The 27,419-nt window shown below is 35.7% G+C and overlaps 1 protein-coding gene, 1 non-coding gene and 1 pseudogene across 3 annotated transcripts in view; 1 reads left to right on the forward strand and 2 right to left on the reverse strand.

The window, feature by feature from the left end:
- The window catches only part of MINDY2 (MINDY lysine 48 deubiquitinase 2), a 71,887-nt gene extending 50,281 nt beyond the window's left edge, over positions 1–21,606 (forward strand). The window contains exons 7-9 of one of the 2 annotated variants that reach the window (XM_029236390.1): positions 15,104–15,277; positions 17,627–17,821; positions 19,094–21,606. In XM_029236390.1, the coding sequence (XP_029092223.1) occupies positions 15,104–15,277; positions 17,627–17,821; positions 19,094–19,222 (498 nt within the window). In that variant the 3' untranslated portion in view covers positions 19,223–21,606. Of the gene's footprint in view, positions 1–15,103; positions 15,278–17,626; positions 17,969–19,093 lie in introns of those variants that run through there. The other variant, XM_029236388.1, reaches the window with a different exon arrangement.
- On the reverse strand, positions 9,115–9,770 carry LOC114903525 (annotated as a pseudogene).
- LOC114905472 lies at positions 15,656–15,762 on the reverse strand. The gene has a single exon (XR_003796295.1). It is a non-coding gene; the product is annotated as a U6 spliceosomal RNA (small nuclear RNA).
- Positions 21,607–27,419: the final 5,813 nt, after the last annotated feature.

Here is a 27,419-nt window from a genome sequence, read left to right on the forward strand (position 1 = left end):
TAGTATTGAAACTTCTAGCCACAGCAATCAGACAAGAAAAATAAATAAAATGTGTCCAGATTGGAAGGGAAGAGGTAAAATTGTCTTTCTATGCAAGACTCTATACAGAAAACCCTAAAGCCTCCGCACAAAAACTGTTAGAATAAATGAATTCAGTAAGGTAGCAGGATTAGTATACAGAAATCTGTTACATTTCTTTATACTAACAAATATCAGAAAAGGAAAGTAAAAAGAAAAAGTGTTTAAAATTGCATCAAAGAAAAAAAACCAACCTAGAAATAAACTTAACCAAGAATGTGAAAGACCTATACACTGAGAACTATAAAACATTGATAAAGGAAACTGAAGAAGATTCAAAGAAATGGAAAGATATCCTGTGGTCTTGGATTGGAAGAATTAATATTGTTAAAATGGCCATACTACCCAAAGCAATCTACAGATTTAATTCAGGCCATTTCAAATTACCTGTGACATTTTACACAGAATTAGAATAATCCTAAAATTTATAAGGAACCACAAGAGACTCAGAATTGCCAAAGCAATTCTGAGGAAAAAGAACAAAGCTGTAGGCATAATCTTCCCAGACTTCAGACAATACTGCAAAGCTACAGTTATCAAAACAGCATGGTATTGGCGCAAAAACACATATAGATCAAGGGACCAGAATAAAGAACCCTGGAGTAAACCCACACACCTATGGTCAATTACTCTTTGACAAAGGAGGCAAGAATATACAGTGGAGAGAAGACAGTCTCTTTAGCAAGTGACGTTGGGAAAGCTGGACAGCTGCATGTAAATCAATGAAATTAGAACATTCCCTCATACCATGCACAAAAATAAACTCAAAATGCCTTAAAGACTTAATATAAGACACGATACCATAAAACTCCTATGCCAACAAATTGGGACAACCTACAAAAAATGGATAGTTTCTATAAACATACAGCTTGCCAAAACTGAATCAAGAAGAAACAGATAATTTGAACAGACTGATTACTAGAAATGAAATAGAATCTGTAAAAAACAAAACAAGACAAAAAACACCCAAAAAACAAAAAAACTCCCTGCAAACAAAAGTCCAGGACCAGATGGCTCTACTGGGGAATTCTACCAAACATACAAAGAAGAACTCATCCTTCTCAAACTATTCCAGAAGATTGAAGAGGAGGGGACACTACCAAATTCATTCTACGAGGCCACCATTACATAGAATAAAACAAAGCGGGAAACATTCTTTGACATAAGTCACAGCAATATTTTCTTAGATCAGTCTCCCAGGGAAAAATAAATAAAAGTAAAAATAAACGAATGGAACCTAAACAAATTTAAAAGCGTTTGCACAGTGTTGGAAATCATCAACAAAAAGGCAACCCACGAATGGAAGAAAATATTTGCAAATGATGTGATGAATAAAGGGTTAATTTCCAAAATATACAAAGAGCTCATACAACTTAATATCAAAAAAACAAACAGCCAAGTCAAAAAATGGACAGAAGACCTAAATGAACATTTCTCCAAAAAGACATACAGCTGGCCAGCAGGCACATGAAAAGATGCTCAACACTGCTAATTATTAGAGAAATGCAAATCAAAACCACAATGAGATATCACCTCACACTGGTCAGAATGGCCATCATCAAAATGTCTACAAATAATAAATGCTGGAGAGGGTGTGGAGAAATATTAATATATGGGAATATTAATATTCCCACTGTTGGTGGGAATGTTAATTGGTTTAGCCACTATGGAAAACAGTATGGAGGTTCCTTAAAAAACTAAAAATAGAACTACCATATGATCCAGCAATTCCTCTCCTGGGCATATATCCAGAAAAAACAAAAACTCTAATTCAAAAAGGTCCATGCACCCCTATGTTCATAGCAGCACTGTTTACAATAGCCAAGACATGGAAGCAGCCTAAGTGTCCATCAACAGATGAATGGATAAAGAAGATGTGGTGTATATATACAATGGAATGTTAACCATAAAAGAGAATGAAATATTGCCATTTGAAGCAACATGGATGGACCTAGAGATTATCATGCTGAGTGAAATAAGTCAGACAGAGGAAGACAAATACTGTATATCACTTATATGTGGAATCTAAAAAATAACACAAATGAGTTTATTTACAGAACAGAAACAGCCTCACAGACATAGAAAACAAACTTATGGTCACCAAAGGGGAAAGCGGGGAGGAGGGATAAATTAGGAGTATGGGATTAACAGATACACAGTACTATATGTAAAATAGAAAAACAACAAAGATTAACTGTATAGCAGGGGACTATATTCAATATCTGATCATAGCCTATAATGGAAAAGAATCTGAAAAATATGTGTAACTGAGTCACTTTGCTGTATACCTGAAAATAATACAGTATTGTAAATCTATTATTCTTTAATTTAAAAAAAGAAAGAATGATTTCTGGGTTCTAAGCATGAACAACTGGATGAATGATGATGCTCTTTATCGAAACGCATAACACTGGAACAGAAAAAAGATGTGAACTTTTAGAACTGTTAGAGCTGCTTCTCAGGCATCCCTCCAAGTGGAAATGTTGGTTAAATGGTTCAGGACTGGAATAAGTTTTGTGTACAAATAGGGAGAGAGGGATAGTATGAGATTTACAAGAAAAATGTGGAATTGGAAGAAAAGAGAAGGCCTAGGACAGAGATTTGAGGAGTGCCAACATTTAAGTATCAATAGTGGAGTATAAACTGGCAAAGGAGACAGAAAGAAAAGAACAAAAGGAAAATCTAAAGAATATGGTATCATGTAAACCAACAAGGAGAGAGTGTTTCAAGAAGAATTGGAGATCGCAATTGTTAAATGCTATTGAAAAGATGAATAAGATAAGAACCCTTGGGGGGAAAGTGTTCATTAGGGATATGGATTTCATTGATATCTTTAAGAGAATGGTGGAAGCAGAAAAAAAACCTCATTGAATTGGTTAGGAAATGTTTGGGGTCTCAGATACTAGAAATAGATTATAGGCAACTTTTGACAGACAAACAACAGTTTGTCTGTGAGGAGGCACAGACATAATGGCTCATAGCTATAGTAGAGTGTGGAATCCAGGGAAGGTTGTTTTTGTTTAATATGAGAGACTTGACAATGTTAAAATATTGAAGGACTCAATAGAGAGAAATGTTGAAAATTCAGGAGAGGAGATAATGTTAGAAGCCTCCAAGAAGGTGAGCAAAGAATAAACATTTTCACAGGTAAAAGGGATTGACCTTTGGTTTAAAAAGAGACCTCTCCATTGTAAAGGAGGGAAAGAATAGACTATGAGTAGAGCTACAGGTAAGTTTATAGATTTGATGGCAGGAAATAGAGAAAGTTATTGTTTCAATGTTTCTATTTTCTGTAATGTGGAAGGCAAGATCATTTACTGAGACTGAGGAGGGGTAAGAAGGTTTGGTTCCAGATTTGAAGAAAGAAAATTTGAAGTAGTCTTTACAGCATGTGGGAGAAAGGACTAACTAAAGAAATTAAGAATCACTAGGCAGTGTTAAGGATGGTAATTATTACATGAATATACCACTTGTGTCATTTTTCTGTGGGAGTATTCATCAGAGTGTAGGCCTGGTGAAGGTAGTTAGTTATCCTAGATTTGGGACTTTGTTAAGTGGGTGCATCAAAGAATAGAAGAGCAAAGGAATTTAGGGGCATGATGTTATTATGTACATGATGATATTGTCCAAACTTATAAATATTTTCCTAGGGAAAAAAAAAACACCATTCTTTACAAGGTAATCCTGGTTTTTTTTTTGGTTTTTTTTTTTTTTTTTTATCTGTGCCACATGGCTTGTACGATCTTAGTATCCCAATCAGGGATTGAACCTGGGCCCTCGGCAGTGAAATCAATGAGTCCTAACCACTGGACCACCAGGGAATTCCTGGTAGTACTATTTTTATAGAAGGGATAAATGGAAACAACTATCCTGGTGGCCAGTCACTAGGGGGAAATGGTATTATTTTCTATAGTGACCACCAAACTGAAACAGTAGCACTGTTTTATACTTTTTATTATGAAAAATTGGAAACTTACAGAGAAATGATGAGACTAATTTAATGTGTTCCTATTGTACTCATCACCTACTTTTAACAATTTTGACGTATTATTTTTTATCTATTTTTATATTTTTGTTTATACTTAAATATGTATCTCTAAACAAGAACATTTCCCTTTCAAATCACAGTACCATTATTGCATCTAACAAAGTTATCTATAATTTTTAATATCATCTCATACCCAGTCCATATTCAGATTTCCCATTTGTCACCCAAATGGTTTTATGGATGGTTTGTTCAAACCAGGATCTAATCAAGGACCTTGTGTTACATTTGGTGAAGTAAGTCCTTTTTAGACATAAATCCTGTGTTTTCCAGGAATCTTTTGGGTCTTTGGGCTATTTGTATCTGCCTCATTATAATCCTCTCAGTTCTATTTCCTATATTCCTGTTGAACTTTCTTTCCAGTTCTGAGGGTCTTTAAATTAGACGCTGCTTTACTCTGGCAAAGTACCCAATGAGTACATTCTTTATAAGAGTCAGAGACACTTTCCCTTCTAATTGACCCAGTGACTGATAACTGACTTACCACAAAATCTATAGCACTTCTTCAGTTGTTGGTGTAAAACTAGAAGCCCTAAAGGAATAATTACTAAAATTTAAGGAAGGGGTTCCTGCATTTGCTTGATAAGGAAATAAGATGGAAGATTGTGCCCTTGTTCTATTAAACCTGTTCAGCATTAAAACTATTATTCTGTACCACTAATTGCTGGGTTGTTAGAGTTTCTGTAGTTCTTTATAAACTTGAGCCCTACGGAATCTATAAGGATACAAGTAAGGAAAAACTAGAAAGATGCTTTTTCCAATAAGATATGCCTACTTTTACTGCTGCATTAGGTCTTCATAAGGACTTCTAACATTTCACTTTTGAAGGACCCTGAGATTTTTAGGGCCATTTTATGCATTCATATTTAATGATCACTTTATTTTGCATCTTCCTGCCCCTGTGAACTCTTTGGAACAACTAGAATATAAACACAGTTCATTCCATGGAATTCTAGATATACTTTCTTTTTTTAAAAAAAATTTATTTATTTATTTATTTTTATGGCTGTGTCAGGTCTTGTGGCACGTGGAATCTTTGATGAGACATGCAGGATCTTTTTTTTAAAAAAATAAATTTGTTTATTTTTGGCTGTGTTGGGTGTTTATTGCTGTGCTCGGTTTTTCTCTAGCTGTGGCGAGCAGGGGCTACTCTTCATTGTGGTGTGTGGACTCCTCATTGTGGTGGCTTCTCTAGTTGCAGAGCATGGACTCTAGGTGCACAGGCTTCAGTGTGGCATGCGAGCTCAGTAGTTGTGTCTTGCGGGCTCTAGAGCGCAGGCTCAGTAGTTGTGGCACACAGGCTTAGTTGCTCTGAGGCATGTGGGATCTTCCTGGACCAGGGACTGAACCCATGTGGCTTGCATTGGCAGGCGGATTCTTAACCACTGCGCCACCAGCGAAGTCCCGTGGGATCTTTAGTTGTGGCGTGTGGGCTGTTCATTGCGGCGCATGGGCTTCTCTCTATCTCTAGTTGTAGCATGTATGTTTTTTCTTCTCCAGTGGCACGCAGGCTCTAGAGCACATGGGCTCTTTGTTGTGGTGCACGGGCTCCAGAGCACGTGGGCTCTGTAGTTTCAGTACATGGGCTGTCTAGTTGAGGCACGTGGGCTTTAGTTGCCCCGTGGCACGTGAGATCTTACTTCCCTGACCAGGGATTGAACCCGCGTCCCCTGCATTGGAAGGCGGATTCTTTATGACTGGACTACCAGGGAAGTCCCTCTAGATATACTTTCAACAAAAAATAAATTTAATATCTGGATAGAATATTTTCTACTACAGATAAATGGTGTGTATAACTAGGGACCTATAATAATAAACTGCCAGTCTATAATAAGTTGGCAATCAGTCAAAAGTATCTATAAGTGTATTATTCTATTAGTGGGGCTTATTTTTACTGTGATTTGCAGAAAGGGTTTTTATACTTTTTGGTACCCACATCGTATCATATGCCATTATTATCTCAGGACCAAGACCAACAAGGAAGAAGTCTGTGTTGGGACGAAAAGGATTACCTAGGAAAGGGAATCTCTAGTTTCTTTACAGGTTGTACCAATTTCCTTAGCAATTTACTAAATTCTACCTTGTGTGTAAAATATTTTTGTCATCTAAAGTCTTTTGGAACTCTAGAGATGTATGAGCCATGGACTTTTGTTTGACCAAAGGCAAGGTATGTGTCTCCTTTAATATTCTCTAGTACTTTATCTCTGTTCTAACTCCTGTCTCCAGACTTTGGGTAGAGGCAGGGGCAAATTCTCTTGTTCAGTTAAACTTTTTGATGACTCTCTCAAACCATATTTCTAAAACTGGACAAAGTATTCTCTGTTTACTAGCTTTATGATTCCATTTCCATAGACTTTTTTTAAAAATTAATTTTATTTTTATTTATTTTTGCTTGTGTTGAGTCATCGTTGCTGTGCACAGGCTTTCTCTAATTGTGGTGAGCAGGAGCTACTCTTCCTTGCTGTGTGAGGGCTTCTCATTGTGGTGGCTTCTCTTGTTGTGGAGCATGGGCTCTAGGCGCATGGGCTTCAGTAGTTGTGGCACGCGGGCTCAGTAATTGTGGCTCGTGGGCTCTAGAGCGCAGGCTCAGTAGTTGTGGCGCACGGGCTTAGTTGCTTCGCAGCCTGTGGGATCTTCCCGGACAAGGCCTTGAACCTGTGTCCCCTGCATTGGCAGGCAGATTCTTAACCACTGTGCCACCAGGGAAGCCCTCCATAGACTTTTTTTTTTTTTTGCAACTGTAATATAACTTTATTTAACTTGGTAAAAGCCAAAATTGATAGTTCTTAACATGGTATGTGGAGATCAAAATTAAAGAATACAAAGTACCTTAAAAAAAAAGCATTCAGGGGCTCCCCTGTTGGCGCAGTGGTTGAGAGTCCGCCTGCCGATGCAGGGGACACAGGTTCGTGCCCCGGTCCAGGAAGATCCCACATGCCGCTGAGCGGCTGGTCCCGTGAGCCGTGGCCGCTGAGCCTGCGCGTCTGGAGCCTGTGCTCCGCAACGGGAGAGGCCACAGCAGTGAGAGGCCCGCGCACAGAAAAAAAAAAAAAAAAAAGCATTCAGCTCAACCCTGGTTCCTTCAATATTACTGCCAAATTTCTGTGAAAGAAGGCTTGTAATAAAGACTAACAGCAACATAGAAGATGATTTTAAAAATAAAGTTCATTTATCAATTTAACAATCTGGAAAAAAGAAAGTGACTATAATACTTGATGACAGACATCATGTTTAAGTAGAAAACACAAAGATAGAAAAAAGTAATATCTCTGAAAATATTGCACAACTTCAGGTGTTTCCTCCAAATTTGCTTTATGTAATTGGATATAAATTAATGAACTAAAACTTAAGCAAGATATATGTAACGATTTAACAGAACCTGATAATCTAATTTCTTTCCATTTTTCTCAAACTCATCGTGGGGCTTATAAGAAAATTAACCAACATAGATACTGCTACAGTTGAATGTTAAATCTTTAAGTGCTTATGACATACTAAATTCTTCTATAATGCAATTATGAAGAACCCTTCAAGAGACTTGTGTTTTATATGTAGAAAAGTGTTAAAGTCAAATATTCAACTCAATATAAAATAATAAGAAACATTTCTGATTGTTGGGTTGAGATTGCTTCTCCTTTTGCTAATGAATGATGTTTTTAGCTGTAATATCACTGAGTTGAACAAATATGTCACCTTTGAGTACATTAAGAAAAATAAACACATGCTAAATGGATAAAACATTACAACTACATCCTTACTAGACCATCCTACTTCTAACACTTCAGAAGCTTAGAGATTCAGTGTTCTTATATTAACTGCAAGAAAAAGATAAAAGAGAAATTCCTTCTTTTTTGAGATCACAACTATGAAGTCATGTGGTTATACAAATTCTGCATTTGTGTGCAAAACATGAAACACATTTATCTTAATTCTCCCTGCTTAGAATTGTCAGTCAACTAGCAGGACTGTTCTTCCAAGAAACAGAAACAGAGATGTGTTTTACATAACTTCAATAACCTCAGCACTACAGTACAGGGAAGGAGGTCACAGGAAAGAATAAATCAAAATTGTTACAACTGAGAAACTTTTCTCAGTTTAACCATGGTGCCACTTTCATTTTTACATAAGCATGGTGGCATAATTCAAGCTCAATAAATCAGAATTCTTAATGTTTGAAATTTACCTTGACTTTTAGTTATCACCATATTAACAACCAAAATAATTAGGTGAAACACATAAGAAAGGGTAATATTAAATCCCACTTTACTGGAGTTGGTTTCTTGACACATTAACTCATTTTTTTATAGAAAAGGGATAGTGCATCTCAGCTTGCTTACACACTAGGAGATCACTTTGAATTCTGCATTTCCTAACTGCAAACAGATATAGCACTTATAACAGGTTATAAATAAACTGGTTTTCAAGCATAGAGCCAGCCCCAACGATAATAATACACTATTTAAAAAGACCTAAGGCAATGAATTCCATTTCCAATGGAAAAAAGAACTGTACAAACAAGCTTAAAACTACTTTTTTTGTGCCAGTGTTGTAAAATGTAGCTTTTAATAAAACCTTGACCCAAATGCCAGCAACTTGAGAAAAGAATTTGGGTGGGGGGGAAGAAGAAAATTACTTCATTTAGGAAAAACAACCACTATCTTTTTCCTAATCTTCGACATACACAATTTAAACTTATACAGCTGCTTTAACACTTTACACAATTCCTATGTACTGGAGCAATAACAAGAGCTAAATACAATTATATTTTTGAACACTGGGTCAAGGCTTTACATAAAAATACCTTCCTACTTTTCCCCCTAAGTTTCTAAAATATCACATACTTTTCCCCAACATCTGCAGCCATTCAGGAATATTTAGGAAACTTTTGTGCATGATCTTAATCCCTAATCCCTGGCTTTTTGGGCTCAGTGACAAAAGATCAAAACCACCAAAAATGATGGTTCACTTGAAGTCAGATGAGAGACCCTGGCTCAATCAGTCTCATAGGACGAAAGCAGTGCTGCATCAACGGGCTTCATGCAGGAGGGGCATGTGAAGGATCTCATCAACCAATCGTCCATACAGTCCAGATGATAGATGTGCATGCACGGGAGAAATCGAATTGGGTCCCCATGAACAAAGTCCATCATACAGATGACACACTCCCAGATCTTTTTTTCTGATCCATCTCTTCCAGGTTCATAAACTCCTTTAGGCAGATGCTGTATAAGGCCTATTCTTTGAGCTATCCTAATTTGTTCCTCTTCAGTCAGCTGAGTTGCTAGGTGAGTCTGGCTAGGTGTTGGATGATAGACCGGAACTGGAACTTGTTCCTGATAAGGCGGCGGCGGCTCCTGATCCCGCTCAGTCCCCTCGCCAAAGCTAGCCCGCTCGGACTGAGACTCGTGAAGCAGGGAGATGTCATCCGAAGTGGGGGACTTGAGGCAGTTCCCCATCTTCCGGGGCTGGGGTGTGTGATCTGTGCGCTGTTTTGACAGTCTTCTCCCCTCCATAGACTTTTTAATTAGGCCTTCTGTCATCGCAGAGTCACAGAGGATGTGTGAATTAAATTGATTTTTTTCCCTATTATACTTTTTTCCTATTCTTGATTTTTATAATAATTTACCAGTCAACTTCACACTTCTCAACTGTGTATGGATCTATGGTGGGGTTTTTTTTGCGGTACGCGGGCCTCTCACCGCTGCGGCCTCTCCCGCTGCGGAGCACAGGCTCCGGACGCGCAGGCCCAGCGGCCGTGGCTCACGGGCCCAGCCGCTCCGCGGCACGTGGGATCCTCCCAGACCGGGGCACGAACCCGTGTCCCCTGCATCGGCAGGCGGACTCCCAACCACTGCGCCACCAGGGAAGCCCGGATCTATGGTTTTGATTGCACAGCCTCTCATGACATTTTCTCTGACAGCAGATACTAGTTGACTTCCTGTTTTTGGAAACTCCTCTTATTTCTAGTTTTGTCGTTTACCATTCCTAAACTCTGGACAAGTACCTCTTCCATTACTAGCAAAGCAATCAAGTCCAGCTCTTGTTAGTTATTAGTTGTAATAGCACTCTCCATGAACCCTTGATTAAACTATTCTTCCCTCACCTGTCCATTGGCAAAAATACATATACCCCTAATTTCTATCTTGTATGTTACCTTGCTCCATGTAATTCCATTTAATCTCGTACAGTTAAACTGGGCAGATCATTTTGGCAAATCCACACTGAGTACATGATCCTACGAAGATCTGTGCTTTTCATCAGCATAACTAAGATTAGGATCTGAAAGTAGCAGTAGGAGATGCTAGTGAGAGTGCACATGCTTTCAGGGCCATTCTTGTGGTTCTAAATAGTAAGATGACTTTTAACCAGACAGGAAATTTGAAAGTATAAAAATGGGCTGTAAATAAATCCGCACTTTCCTAGAAACAGACCTATTTTGGTCTGTTCTGCTTCGGGATTCTTATATATATAACTCTGTATCCAAGATCTAGTTATTCCTTTTTATTTTAATGATCCTCCTCCGCTTCTCTAATACTTCCTGCTTGCTCTTTTTTTAAAAAATAAATTTTAAAATTTATTTATTTTTGGCTGCGTTGGGTCGCCGCTGCTGCATGCAGGCACTTTACAGCCGCGGCAAGCGGGGGCCAGCCCTCGCCGCGGCACGTGGGCCCCTCACCACAGTGGCCTCTCCCACCGCAGAGCACAGGCTCCAGGCATGCGAGCCTCAGTAGCCGTGGCCCACAGGCTCAGCATTTGTGGCCTAAGGGCTCTAGAGCACAGGCCCAGCAGTTGTGGCACACGGGTCCAGTCCGGTCGCTTCGCAGCATGTGGGATCCTCCCAGACCAGGGATCGAACCTGCGTTCTCTGCACTGGCAGGCAGACTTCCAACCACCGCACCACCAGGGAAGCCCCCCTGCTTGCTCTTGAGTAAAATAAACTACTGATTCCTTGGTCTCTGTCTAGATCACCTAGCTTCTAGATCTTTGGTTAAATAATGACATCTGCCTCGTTCTTTCCCCATCGTGACTCCCCCTTGATCATCCCTTTCCCATATCAACTTTTATATCCATGTCTTGACTGTTTCCTCTACCACTTGTTTTTAAATTATTGACAACTCTCTGGAGTATATTCGAAACCAACGTGTTTTTTAAGGTTGGCTTTTATTAGTTTGCTTTTTTACTTTACATTTAAGGATTAGAAGTGAGAGTAGTTTAGGAGATACAGTTCAAGATAAATACTAAAGCCATATTAAAGAAATAAAATAAGTTTGTCCATTCACTTTTCTCTTCGACTAAGACTATGGTGGGAATTTTTTTTTCCACAGAAGGCTACACTTAAGTAAAAATTCACCTAATTTAGATATTTTTAAAAGGTAGTTAATACATCAAAAATTGTCACTTTTTTTTTTTTTTTTGGGCCGTGCCACGCACCTTGTAGGATCTTAGTTCCCCGACCAGGGATCAAACCCATGGCCCCTGCAATGGAAGCGTGGAGTACTAACCAATGGACCACCAGGGAATTTCCAAATTGTCACTTTCTTTTAAAAAAATTTTTTAGAGGCGGGAAGGGGAAAGAAATGTGGTAACAGAAAAGTGATTCCAACAGTACAGGCAGAGAGATCCAGCTTTCCCTTTTAAATAAGAGGCAGGAAAAGAAGATAGATAAAGAAACCCAGATAGATTTAGGGGCTGTTCACGTGCCCTGCATTATACTAAGCATTTTACGTTCATTATCTCATTTAATTTTCACAACTTCCCACTTTACATCTGAGAGAACAGGCTTAAAGCCCTGAGTAACTTGCTCAAGACCACACAGCTTGTAAACAGCTCCAGTCTGACTTTTAACTTCACACTCCTCAACAGCTCTGCCTCTCTGGGTGGGTAAGAAAGTTACTTGTAGGTGAGATTGATGTTTGTTAAGTAGGAGTAAAGTTCATCTTTCAATTTATAAAATTCTTTAGAAATCCTCTCATCTCACTGATTCTATATCACTTTATAAGAAAAGAAAACTAAGGTCCAAAGACTTTAAATAATTCAAATCCAAGCTAGTTAACCAGAAATATTCAGGCAGTGCTTTCCTCTGTATTTTAAAGGCTGGAATTACTTAATTTTTGTATTACATTATCAGGTTTTCTTCTATTTTACCAATTTACAAAATGTGATAGTATTATGTATATTGTTAATAAAAGTAACGTATATACTCTATATAGAATTATCAGAGTATTTTAGATAGAACAGGTTTTCGTTCAGTCTTCTTTTGTGATTTAATTGCCCATTTTTAAAAAAATTTTAAAGATTATCTAATGTCAGTTTTTATGTAATAATAAACATACATTTTATACATTAATAAACAAAATTTAATTTAATATATGCATTCTGTATTTTTTTGTGAAATTAATATTTTAGAGACTGGTGAGTCAGATTAGGCAGAAGATTTAAGGCTTAGAAAAGAAAGCTTTGGCTAGATAATATTAACAAAAGTGCTGGGATACAAAGCAAGAAATATTCTATTATTATTATTATTATTTTTTTTCTTTTGTTGCGGTACGTGGGCCTCTCACTGTTGTGGCCTCTCCCGTTGCGGAGCACAGACTCCGGACGCGCAGGCTCCGGACGCGCAGGCTCAGCGGCCATGGCTCACGCGCCCAGCCACTCCGCGGCATGTGGGATCTTCCCGGACTCGGGCACGAACCCATGTCCCCTGCATCGGCAGGCGGACTCTCAACCACTGCACCACCAGGGAAGCCCCCAAGAAATATTCTTGATGGTGATTTAATTGTAGACTCTCAGGAACAAATGGGCCTAAAGTATTCAGTACTATACTGACACATGCTTTGTTATTTTAAGTAATAACCAGCATTGTTGACAGTGGGCCAGTTACAGACTTTTTTTGATAAATGTCAAGATCTAAAAGAGGAAGAAATTGAGGCTGATGGTCCATGAGAAGACAGGTCACCTATACCAAGAAATGGATACTTTTAGTTAAAACTTTTAAATATTCATGTGCTATGGATGATAGTAGCTTTCAATAGAAACGCTCCCAGAATTTACCTATCCTAAAGTGTCATTTGGAGGAAAATTATTGATATAAGATTATAGTTCCTTCCCAACAAACAACCAATCTAATATATGATCTATACAAAATAAACTGTAAAACTTATATAATATGTTGAAATGCATTGTGATAAGTATAAAGAGAAGGGTCAGATCTATTCAGTGGAAAATTAGTTTTTCTCTTAAATTATCCCAGAACAAGGTAGACCCTAACTGGGTATTAAAAATACGTTAAGGGGCCTCCATGGTGGTGCAGTGGTTGAGAGTCCGCCTGCCGTTGCAGGGGACACGGGTTCGTGCCCCAGTCCGGGAGGATCCCACATGCCACACAGCAGCTGGGCCCGTGAGCCATGGCCGCTGAGCCTGCGCGTCCGGAGCCTGTGCTCCACAACGGGAGAGGCCACAATGGTGAGAGGCCTGCGTACTGCAAAAAAAAAAAAAAAAAAAAAATGTTAGGTAATGACACTGCATGGGTGAATAAAACATGACTCTGGTCCTCAAGGAGCTTAAAATGTATTAAGAGAGATGATTAAGTAAACAGACAACTGCAATTCAATGTATAAAGTGCTATAATACTGTTAAGTCCAGGATTCTATGAAGTCACATAAAAGGGGCACTAATACCAGAGTAAGGTGGGATCATTACTACCCATGATATGAATCCTTAAGCACTTAGCATAGTGCTAAGCATATGGTAGGCATTCAATATTTGATAAATTGGAACATACCTGATTTAGAAAACAAAACAAAACATGAGCCTGGACTTAATTTTTTCTTAAAACAATGTCTTTAAACTTTATACCAAAATGTGTTTTTTATGAATCCTTTTCATGTTGCAATAGTAATTTCAGTGACCTTGTAAATTAACCAGTACCTACAGCTGATTCTTGAATGTAACTGCTACTAGACAACTGTGTCCCATAGTGCTGGACACATAGTAAATGTTCGAAAATAACAACTACTTAGTTTTTTTTAAAGCTTCAGAATTTATTCAGTAATTCTCTATCCTCACCACCAAATTCTTTAAAGGAATTTCTTATTGTTAATTATTAAGATTGTGTATAAGTGAGAACTTGAAAAGTATGATTCTTGTGCAATAATAAACACTATATTAACCAGTGGGAACTCTGAACAAGTAAATGAAAGTCTTGTCCTTGGCAAATCTGAAATAAAAATGGCTTACAAATGTTATATGGTATACTAGGGACACTTTACATATGATTGGAGTTAAAACTAATGCATATGAGCAATTAGAGATCAATGCTAAATTCTATGGTAATGACTGTAAATACATTATGACTTCATTGATTAATTCAATAAATATTAGGCTTCAACTTTATGATACAGCCTACACTAGGCCCAGAGATAGATTAAAAAATACAGTCTGGGGAACGAGGAAGAAAACATAATCATTGTACAGTGTGATTTAATGCTACTATAGAAAAAGTACAAAGTACTGTTGGTGTATAAATTAAGAGCAGCTAATGGTGCAGAGAAGGAAAAATTGGTATGAAATGGATTAGTCATATGTGCTTAATTTTTTTAAAAAACAGGCAATATATAATTTTATTGTGACTATATCTTATTTGTTATCTGATGTATTTTTTAGGAACTTGTATAGTATTTTTCTATTTTGTGAAATGAGCTTAAAAAACCCCAAGGGCTATTTATAAGTTATGAATTAGTTGAACATGCCAAGAACTCCTATTTCTCATCATACTGTAGTGTACCTTTTATAAACTATATTCAAAGCCAAGTGGATATAATTCAGTGAGCAAATAAGATATCTACTTGGTCAACTATTTAGTATGTTGTGCAGATCTAACTAGTAGGAATAATTATATGTTTTAAAAAGATTGTACAGTTTCTCTTAAATATTAACTAGCTTTGATCAACTTAACAGTCCTTTTTCTTATTTCTTATTAAGGGTCTGCTGTATTTGTTGGTAACAGACCAGGGGTTTCTCACTGAAGAAAAAGTTGTTTGGGAAAGCCTACACAATGTCGATGGTGATGGAAATTTCTGTGACTCAGAATTTCATCTGCGGCCTCCTTCTGATCCTGAAACTGTATACAGAGGACAACAAGATCAGATAGATCAGGTAAATTTGTTGTTGTATCTTCTTCATATTGTTTAAAGTGCTCATTCCTTTCAAATGTGAATTTAGTTATCCAAATTTTTGAACTAAAGATTTGTTCATTAATATACTTGTGAAATTTTCCCGACACTTCCTAAATAGGTAAGTGATTATTCTACATGTACATTAATTGTACACTTTGGTTCAGAAGGCCAGATTATATTGAACTGTGAAGGTCATGGTAAAGAGTTTAAATTTTACTCTAATTGTAGTAGGGAAGGTATGCGAAGTATTAAACATGGAAGTGACATGATCTACTTTACCTTTTTTTTAAATTGAGGTAACATTAGTTTATAACATTATATGTTTCATGTGTATAACAGTACGTTTCTACTTCTGTAAAAAAATATGGAATGCTTCACAAATTTGAGTGTCATCCTTGCATAGGAGCCATGCTAATCTTCTCTGTATCGTTCCAATTTTAGTATTAATGCTGCTGAAGCGAGCACTACTTTACCTTTTTAAAAACCTGCTATGTGGCAAATGCATAGGAAGGACACAGTTGTAAGCAGACTAGCAGTCCAAGCAAGAGGTGATGATGGCTTAGCCTTGGTGGTAGAGATGAAGAGACAAGTACATATTTGAGATCTATTTTGGTTAGTCAGAAAAAGTAGAAAAGAGGGAATCTTGAAGATAGCATACACTGGATAAAGAGTAGGGGGGTGTTCTGAGCCTTAGAGTCCAAGGTAAGGAGGAACAGACACTTACAGCAGGAGCTGCACTACTGAGCAGAATTCTTATTTGGAACTGAGACAGATGAGATTTTTGCCTGCTATTGGTTGGTAGGCTTAAAGCCACAAGTGTGTTTATTACTAGAAGTATAACAGTGATGTGACATTTTCCTCAACTGAGGCAGAAATATGTTTATGTTAAACATTTGGCACATGTTTCGCTGATAACAATTTAAGTGCATAGAGACTGTGTTCATTTAACCATTATTCATTGAGCAGTTGTATTGAGCACTATAACTGCATCCTGGGGACACAAAGATAAATCATTCAGTCCTGTCCTCAAAGATTCTGCAGTCTAGTTGGGGAGGCAGGTATTTGACCAACTAATGTTATATGTTAAGTTCTATAATGGTAATTTGAATAGCAAGCTATGAATGGACGAAAGAATACTTGATTCAAACAAATACTGATCTTTCTAAGACTCTTGGCCCTCCTTTGACAAAAGCCATAATAATCAACATACTCATTTTCCTTCAGAAGATATACAGGAGCATGGTTTTTTAAGTGTTACTTAAGAGAAATATACAGGATTTTTCTAACTACTGTGTGTAAAAAATATTGGCACAGGAATGAAGTAAAGCAATAGATTGCCACAGTAACCTAGTTGTAAGGTGTTGAGAATACATGTATGATATTGTCTTTAAAAGTAACAATGAAGGGACTTAGCAAAGAGCAGAGTTTGAAGAATTGAGGAGAAAACTTTGAAGGACAAATTCTTGATGTCAGTAAGATAATCATGCTAGGTAGTACAAGGTCTTCACAGGCAACAACCTTTTACATATCCTCTGTGGTTATTTAAAATTCTCTTATTTTGAGGGTAGACTGGGGGAGGTGCACAAGAGTAGTCAAGTTTCATTCAGCACTAATTCTTAATAAAAGTGGATGTTTTGTTAGATAATATAACTTTTGACCAAAGATGCATCACTTTCTCTCATAGGAAATAATCTGGGTGTGTGTGTGGGAGGAGAAAGGCATAGTTAAGTAACTGAATATGATTGTATGATGGACAGCTATGTTGGCTTTAAAAATCATCTTTTGGAAGAATATTTAATAAATAATCTTGGGAAGTTCTTACAACCTTTTTTTAAACAGAAGACTTTTATAACATTAGATGGAAAAGAAAGCAGATTATGATAGTTTCAGGGGTTGGGAGATGTGTTTGTGTTTGTATGTGAATATAGAAAAAAATGATTAATATATAACAATTATATATTGTTAACAGTAGTTGGCTCTGTGTAATGATATTATGGTAATCTTAACTTTCTTATTTATGCTTTTTTACTTTGTAACAATTTTCTACAGACATGTGGTTTTTTCTTTAAGCTTTTCCGAATGCCTTATATACTGCTTCTAGAAAGAATTTCAAATGAATATTTTAAATATTTATAACAATGGCAACATCACTGAAATAATTTCATACCTCCCAAACAAATATATAGAAAACTTCTATTTTTACATTTACCCTCTGGTATGTTTTTTAAAAGCCACTCTGATAGGTTTGTAGATATAACCCCTATATTCACACACGTTAGTTCTTGGATAAAATCTAATAGCTAACAACAGTTATCATTTAATTTCTTAGGACTATCTTATGGCATTATCTCTACAACAAGAACAGCAGAGCCAAGAGATCAACTGGGAACAAATACCTGAAGGAATCAGTGATTTGGAACTAGCAAAGAAACTCCAAGAAGAGGAGGATAGACGAGCTTCTCAATATTACCAGGAACAGGAACAAGCAGCAGCAGCTGCTGCTTCTGCTTCTACACAGGCCCAGGTAAAAACTAGTGTTCTGATTCTTAAATATAATGATCACTTTAGCAATAAAGAAATTTGTGCTGAGATAAAAACTTTTAAGTTAGGTATTGACTCTGTTAGCATTTTTAGCATCCATGGATTTTATGACATTGTCCTAAGTTTGTGATTATCTTAATATATTTCTAATTTAGTTAATTTTACTTTTTCTGAGGTTCTGATGGGAAGATTTTCCAAATTTATTAAGTTCTTAATAGCTTCAAACAATATAAACCAATTTGAACAAATCTTTCCTATCAATTAGAAGGCAGTATGAGGTACTGCTGGAAAGAATGTAGACTTTGGAGCCAGATAAATGTGGATTTGCATTTTCTGCTTCTGTCTCCCCTTACTAGGTGCAACATGGACAAAGTCCTCTACGTCTCTTAGTTTCATTTTCCCTGTCTGGAAAAAAGAAGATTAATACTTAACCCTTAGGTTTGTGGTTAAGAATAAATAATGTTAGCATTTAATCCAATGTTTGACATGTGCTAAGTATTCAACAAAGGTTAGCACCTTTCCACTTTCCCCAGCTAAATGTTTTAAACACTGAAAATGTAACTAAGGGGGTTTCTATTTCTTAAATCTCATTTCATTAAATGAAAAAAATATTCCCCTTCTTTTATGTTTGTACCATGCTAGAACTATTCCTTTGATTTGGGTATTCAAGAAAGCTTGATGCCCTTTAAGATCTGATGAAACTTTAAATATAGAGGTCTCTATTAAAATAGGTATAACATTTCTATTTCTAGAAATATTGACTACTCCAAGCTTAAAATTTAAAACCTACCATGTTATGATTAGCTTTTCACTAAAAAAGTTCTCTCATTGCACAGAATACACATTTCACACTCTGAGTCCTCAGGGGTTTTTTGCCCTCCTTTTAAAATCTGTTTATTATAGTATTTAATGAGATCTTGGAAAACTATTGTAGCTTGCCAAAAGGTGTCACTTTCTTTAACATTTCCTAAACTTTAACATAAGTTATCTTGAATTTGAGTCTTCAGGCAATATAATGCTATATGTTATTTATTGTTTGAAGTTCCATTTACTTAGAATAATGGATACATTAATTATATCTATTCTGAATGATAGAGGCAGTTATTCAGATACCATATCACATAACAAGTCTATACACCAATAGCCTTTTTCCATTAATAATTCATTTCACTCCTGTAGTTTTTCTTTCTAGATAACTATGCTTAAGCATCTTGGAAAAATTGTGGTAATTTTTTCCTGTTTATTTTTCTTAAAGCAAAGCCAGCCAGCACAAGCCTCTCCATCGAGTGGCAGACAATCTGGGAATAGTGAACGTAAACGAAAGGAACCTCGAGAAAAAGATAAAGAAAAAGAAAAGGAAAAAAATAGCTGTGTCATTTTGTAACAAGTGTGGGTCATGTTGGAACCATCTGTATGTCTTCAGAAACAAAACCATAGGAGGAAAGGAAGAAAAACCGATAAATACCGTCTGTGCCTGATTTCCCAATGGATTTTGTTCATGTTTTTCAGGGGAAAGGTTGTTACTTAGTTACAATCAGACTTTTTCAAGTCACACAGTACACTCTTTATGAGCTGGAGTTTCATGTTACAAGTTGAAAATGCTGTGTGTTGTCATTCATGAAAAATAATGCACTTGTAGCCAAATAAGCAAATCACAGCAAATTTGTGTCATAGTGACATTCATAACTCATATCAGTTAGTAAGCTATTTCATCTTCTATTCTAACAGTGAATAGTATTCATTGTTTCCTTCCTCAGATCTAAATATTAGCACAATAATTTCTGAAAATTAATTTTTACAATGCTAAATTATGATCTAATCCATGAGAAACCAGGGGTTTAATATAGATTTAAAAAGAAAAGAAAAGACACAAATAACAAGAATAAATAACCCTCAATTGTATATTGGACTAGTTCAGCCCTTGAACAGCTTTACCTTTCTTTAGGAATGTACATTTTAGATATATCTTGAGAACTGATAATGGAGCTTGGATTTAATTTAGATAGAAAAAAAAAAGATTTGTATTTCTTTTCCAATAAAAAAAAATTACATAACACCAATACTCATCAAAATCAAATCTTAATAACTTTGTAGTGTTATAAAATTTGAGGAATTTTGAAATCTTTAATAAAGGTTACTTGGACCACAGTTACTATTTATTGATAGTGTGATAAGTGAGTATAAAGAGGAAACCACGTGGATGCTAGGCCTTGTAAATATGGAGATGTAGAAATAGAAAAGGAGATAGTTCAGTGTCTACCTTTTTCTAAAATTACCTTGAACCTTAAATTTTAAATGTTTATTTTCTAGAAAATTAAGTATACTTATTAAAACCAACAAAAAAGCACATTTTTGAAAGGATGTTAGATACTCTCTCAGTCTAGTGGAAAAACATTAGTAAAAATCTGTTAGAGGATAAGAATCTGGAGGAATTTATGTAGAAGCAATCAGATTATTCTAACTTATGAGAACCAAATAAACCTATAACATCTTTTAGTGTTTCTAGGATTCAGAAAGAATATTTATTGAACTTTATTATGAGGCAACACATATTTTCCTGTATTTCTATAGTTTGGAAAACTATCCTTAAGAGTCCTTTTTATATGCTTTATATTTAAAAGTTTGTTTTAGTCATTTTTGAAAAGACTGTTGCTGCTGCAAGTAGTTACGTGATTTACACTCTAAGCCTCAGTAAATTTGTTTGTTCAAGAGCATCTTAATCTAACCTGAGCATCCACTTGGAGAATGCTTTTTGTGGTCTGGGGTGACAAAAGACTACAAAAAAAATGTGGTCTTGATTTCTTAAGCTATGTCCTTAACATTCTCCGTGATCCAGGACCAGATATAAGATAAATCTATATGTAAAAAGTAAAGTCTTATTTATGGAAGAAATTATTCTAAGGGAAATATCCAGGGTCAAGCTGTATCTTTTACATCCTTCTATATTGCATGTCTGTTTATGTTATACCATTTGTTATTCCTTCAAATTTCATATGCTAGCATGATAAGTCATCAGAGAACCTGTTTGGGGTATAAAACTTTCATATAAAATATTTGGTTAGTCTCTTAATAATAACCCAGAATATGTGTATATTGCTAAAGTAATCAAACGTACTACAGAATTCTCTATTGGCTCAAACAAGTTGATTTTTAGGCCAAGTTTATTCTTGATATCACTCTGTTGGTTAAAGGAGGAAACTCAAACCTCAGTGTTTGTTTTTCCCAGAACAGATAGTAGTGACAGTGCATTATATTTTATTAAAGCAAAACAATAAATCCTTAGAAATTTTAAAAAACATATTTGAGGCATATTTTTCCATAATTATATACTTAACTATTTATTGCCCTTGCAACATATATGTGTAGAAGGTATTCTTCTGTTAATTGTTAACTGTCTTAATTTGTTCCAAAGATAACACTGCCATTCTGCAGTCCCATTAGAAGAAAAAAAAATTCACTCAAAACCAGCAGTGCTGCTATCAGATAAGTAAATGTCAACGTATATTTATAAGAAATAACTAAGAAATGTAATGTGTCTGTTAATTCAACCTTTTTCTATGTAATATTTCCCAGTCAGGCTTTCTTACATTCCTGGAATTCAGTTTGATATACCAAGAGTAATAATGATAAAATGTTTACTTTGAATACTGTGGGGGAAAATTAAATGTTCAATTCTATTTAAAAAAAAAAAAACTTCTGAGAGATACTGGTTTCCCATCCTTGAAAGTTATAAAGAATTTAGAGCTATTATGTCTTTATTTTGCTCAAGTCAACAAATTACATATTCAGACATTTCATTGTTGGTTTAGGTACACTGGAATTTGATAGTGGTATATTAAAGTCTTTCCTTCACAGTATTTTATAATGCTTGAAAACTGTTACATGTGCACTGCTAGTAGAAATTAGAACTTAAACATTTTTGTTTTTAAGATTTATAGGCTAGATTAGAGACACATTTGCATCAACCAGTCACCTCTTCTGCAACCAGAGCTAGCAAAAGAAGCAGATGAATGAATGGATATGGTCATTGAACTGTCTCATACTTCAAAGACTTTTCCTTAAGGTTAGTGACCAGTCTTTGTTAACAGTATGAAAATTTTCTTCATGTTAATCCCATTGAATCAACAACGCTGTGATTTATAATATGTTATCAACACTAAAAAATACATCGTGTGTGTGTGTGTGTGTGTGTGTGTGTGTGTTTCTGAAGCAAGGATCCATGACTTCTAATAGATTCTCAAAGGAGTCTCAGATTTAAGAATCAGCATCACCAAGCTGTTTAAGGCAGCTAAAATTGGAATTGGCTGCTTCCTATAATATGCTGTTTCAATGTGCATAGTTAAAGTAACTTATTTCATGTTTCAAGATGTCAAGTTAGTAGTTGAATGAGACATAGATTTAAGGTTAAGATTAGTCTTTGGAATATATGTATATATTTTTTGTCTAAAATTTCTAGTATTTGACTACTTATGTTTTGAATTCTTCCTCATACTTCTTGATCTTAGCTTAATTAAGCAAGTTACTATCAGAGATTAGTTGACTGAACCCAACATTAACCATTTTGTACTTTCACAAACCTTAACATTTTGTTTTTAATGAATCACCAACTCAGTTCACAAAGAGACAGAAGATCTTGAGAGGAAAGAGGACTAGAAGTAAAATATATATTTAAGGAAAGAACTATCATTATTAATGTTGGCATATAAAGCAGTTATTTGTAAAATTCTGCTGAAGAAAAATCAAGGCAAGAATTTCTAGAACTGTCCTAAAACAATCTCATTTATTTAAATTTTTTTTTAAAAAAAGCAAAAAGCAAATTGATTGTATTTCACTTAACTTTCCTATTTCAATGGAGTTATTGTAAAACATGATGGAAAGTTATGGCTTTTACCTATCACAGAATACTTAGGCATACAACTTAAACTATAATAATAAATTTACTAATGTTTGATAAAATAAGATGGAGGCATTAAAGATGGCATATAGTTTGTATTTTAAGGTATGGGAAATGTGAAATTCTGAATCATTTTGTCTAAAAACCTGCCTTTTATCTTGCCTTCGGCAAATTTACCATGCCTCAATTTACTCTAAATATCTAAAGGATGCTCATTTTTAGTGCTTTGCACCTTGGAATAAAGGGCATAGTATAAGCACAGGGTATTATTGAAATAATCATAAATATTACACACATCTTTTGTTCTTGAATGTGTAGATTTTTTCCCCCAACGACAATATTTCTAAAGCCAGTTTTTTGTTTTTTTTAATGCTGTCAAAGTTTGTAGAATTATCTTGTCTTTGAGCATGGCATCATCTCTTCCCCCAATTTTTTTTTTTTTTTTTTTTTTTTGCTACGCTGCATAGCATGTGGGATCTTAGTTCCCTCTCCAGGGATCAAACCCGTGCCCCCTGCCAGGGAATTCCCTCTTCCCCAAATGTAGTATTTTACAGTTGCTTTTGTGTTCTGTGGGCTATAGGATCAAAACCAAGAGTATTTTGGGAGTATAAAAGCATTAAAAATCTATTTTTTCTGATATCTTTCATATTTCTAAATATTTAGATTCTCTTTGCCTCTTCATGGAACAAAGTACAATGGGATCAGGTTACTAATACATATATGTAAACATTTTTGCATGGATGGAATTCATTTAGATCTCTTAAGTACTGTCCTTTTTAGGGCTATTTAAATTATTTCTGTTTTTTTAAGTGTAAAATGTTATTTGATAATATACAATTAAATTTCTTTTAGAAAGTGACCGAAAATAGTAAAATAATGGGCTTCCCTGGTGGCACAGTGGTTGAGAGTCCGCCTGCCGATGCAGGGGACACGGGTTCGTGCCCCGGTCCGGGAAGATCCCACATGCCGCGGAGCAGCTGGGCCCGTAAGCCATGGCTGCTGAGCCTGCGCGTCCGGAGCCTGTGCTCCACAACGGGAGAGGCCACAACAGTGAGAGGCCCGCGTACTGCAAAAAAAAAAAAAAACAAAGTAAAATAACTAACCAGAACCAGAGTTCTTAGGTCCTCTAGTAATTGAGTGTCCTTTTTGACTGATGTCCAAAACTTCTAAAGCTCTTGGGAAAACATAAAAAAATTGTGGTTACTCTTCTCTAGTGACACTTTAAAACTAAAATTATAATTGAAGGCTTCTTGAACAAAATACACTGCAATATAGAGATAATGCAGTCTAAGGAACAAATTGCAGGACCCTGATAAGTTTAACTGATTTTGAAGATCTGTCTAAATTTTAACTCATGCATGTCTTACTTAATCCCGTTGTTTCTGCCATTAGAAATTAGAGTTTAATAAATTGCGATACACATATATATTTTTACATGAAGGATTCTAGTTTCTAATTTCACTTTTCTGATCTCAAAAAAATTCAACTCAAAAAACAGGGTAAAAGTCTTCAGATATTGCCTCAAGTTTAGCTTTATCCTGTTGAGCTGAAAAAGGATGAGATTTAGATTTGTCTGCTTATAATAGATATTTTTTAGGGCATGGTACTATCCCAGATAAGGTGTTGAAATACCATGGCAGAAACATATAAAATCTAAGCTTTAAACCACAGTAGATTTAAAGAACAAAAAGTTGTAGTATTATTCTATAATGTCTCTACTTCATCTGATATTAATTCTAAGAATTCCTTCAAATCACTTAATAATTTGTCACCATTAACTTTACAAACCTTATATCTATCCTCACTGTAATATCCTATCTTGAGAGGCAGGGGTGCCTTCTAGATTAGAGGGTGGACAAAGCAAAATTCTTCTGAAGGTGATCCTGGCTTATTTGGCTCTAGTAGTCCCAACTTTAATAGGAATTCAGTAAACTGAAATACCCATTTAAGTTCCCAAATCAGTGACCTGTCCAAATGAGCATTATAACTGAAATACCCTGAAGAGCAGTTCTAACTAATGAAATGTGTTTTAAGACTAAGACTGGCATTTAATCTGTCCTGTATGTCTCTCAATTTTGTCAGTTTTTGTTGTTTTTTTACATCGTGGTTGTATGAAATAACCATTTTTTTCCAGGGTATATAGGATATCCTAAAGCTTTACAGATTTTTAAAGATGAGGATTTGAAAAGCTTTCAGTAGTTTTTGTTAAAATGCTATCTTCTCAGTAAAATAACAACTGTTGTTTTCACACATCCACATATCACAAGTAGGACAATATGATCGGAGATTGATGTATGATTGCTACCCAACAATCAGCAAAAGGGATAATCTTCACTTGTGAAACTTCAGAGGTACCCTGAAAGTCATTTCCTAAAGTTAGTGCATGTGAGTCTTTTTTCCTTGAATTGTGCAGAATAATTGGCTTGTGGCACATATTTGGAGGAGTAGCAAGTGAAATGGTATAATGACTGCAGAGAAAGTGATCTTGAAATACAACAAGAAAAAACAAATTTTCTTCTTCCACTTTATTGCCCATCTGTTTGGGTCAGGAGGTTGCTATGATAGATCTCTATGCCAGGCCAAGAATGGCCAATTGAAATAGAGTTCTCAAAGAGTTTAAATACATAGATTGTGTATGAGTGCCTTTTTTTTTTTTTCTCCTCCTTTTCTTTACTATCTTAATGCCCTTTCTACTTCTGAAATAATTCATCTGTTTTGCTTTATGACCAGCTTTAATTCTAGTTGTAGAATGATAGCAACCCTAGAGGTTGATAGAAAAGAGCATTGAAATACATTTTTTGAATAAAGACACTTAAAAGCATCTACCCAGCTTAGGGTTGAACTGAATTTCTATGAAAGAAAGTTATTGTTTTATATGCTAATTATGCTAAAACCACTTGATTTTAAAAAGTAAGTCTTAAGTTTCAGAAGTTTCACTTTTGGAGGATACTCCTAAAAAAGGCATATTGAACACAGATGGGAAAATATAAAATATTTCTGAAAGAATTATTCAGTATTATTCAACGTTTAATTTCATGTTTGTTATTGTACCACAAGGATAGCGTCATTCTTGGATTAAAATGTTGGATTTTTGTTAATATACTTAAATCTGTAACCAGTGGTAACACCCTTAGTATTTTTTTTAATAGATTATATTTTATTTCAATAAACTTTGATATTTAGACCAAAAAGTCTTTCTGCTATATATATTAATCTCATTAAGCTACTTCTTACAAATGTTAAGAGTGGGGAAATGGGGAATTGACATTAATTCACATTTACTTAGGATTAACTCTTATCATACTTGGACCAACTCTTGATAAAGACAGTGCTTTTCCCTCAAGAGACAGTGAACAAAGAAACAATTAACTCTAAATTATATAATAGTTAACTACCTGATCCCAGTGGTAGATTTGTTATATCTGATACTTATTTAGGCTGCACCAGGTCTTAGTTGCAGCATGCGGACTTCTTAGTTGCGGCGTGCATGTAGGATCTAGTTCCACGACCAGGGATCGAACCTGGACCCCCTGCACTGGGAGTGCAGAGTCCTACCCACTGGACCACCAGGGAAGTCCCTGTGAAAGCTTTCTTAGACTCCCCAGCCTTCTAGGCAGAATTAATCATTCCACGCAGTGTTTTGACGACTTCTCCTCATTTATAGCACTTAAGCTAGACTATGAGCCTTTTAAGAACAGGGATCATGTTTTATTCATCTTGATTTTCTTGGCAATATTACATGATCATTGGCACTTTAAATGAACCTAATATCTACTTAGAGGAATTTTTTAAAATACCTATATTATGTGGTAAGTTATATTGCTTGCCTGTCCTTTAAATAAGTAAGTTGAGTTATTTAATCAGTTTTCCCCTTTAGCATAAAAGTTATATAGGTAGAAGGAACCAAAATCCTTAATCTGTTTCCCCCTACCCCCTGACTCCCCTGATTTTCCGTGGGTATCATCCTGTATCCTCCTAGGCTGCTTGGGGAACAGCAGCCTCAACAGAACTAAAGTAAGCAGCCTTGTTCTTTCCCCATCTCATACCCTTTTTACAGGGTCTCTTTCCTCACTTTATATTATCCTATGAAGTACATACCTATTAATTTGTTGGAGCTGAGATTTGAAGCCAAGCAATCTGACTCCAGAGACTGTGCTCACAAATATATCTGGAAGGGGACAGATAAATCTAGGTCAGGTCTGTGTTCAAATTCTAACTCTTGACTTTTTAAGACACATCTGTTTCAAACCCTGCAGAAATCTTCAAAATCAGGCCTATTAGCCTCCTTTGTACTCACTAGTTAAAGCCAGTTAATTCTGCACAGCCTCTTTTCTCAACTGTAAAACAGAATAATTTCTCTCTCTTAAAATTGTTATAAAGATTAATGTACTTAAATTGTCAAATACATAATAAACACCCAATAAATTATAACAGATTGTGGATAACAGACTAGGGATAACTTTTTTCTTGCCAGCCAAGAACTTTAAACGTGAAAAAACACCTCTTTAAATTAGGAAGGCCCCTTAATCCTTATAAAAGTAAACATTTTTTGATTCTCTCCCAATTATAATGCTGATCCTACCATAAGAACTGAGATCAACCTGGATTCTGAATGGCCCAGAGTGAAAAACATGGAACAAACAAAACTTCAGAATACATAAAATAATATAATCATAAATTCCAGATA

The sequence above is a fragment of the Monodon monoceros genome, unplaced genomic scaffold, assembly GCF_005190385.1.
Source record: "Monodon monoceros isolate NGI ecotype Baffin Bay Population unplaced genomic scaffold, NGI_Narwhal_1 Super_Scaffold_21, whole genome shotgun sequence".
NCBI lineage: Eukaryota > Metazoa > Chordata > Mammalia > Artiodactyla > Monodontidae > Monodon > Monodon monoceros.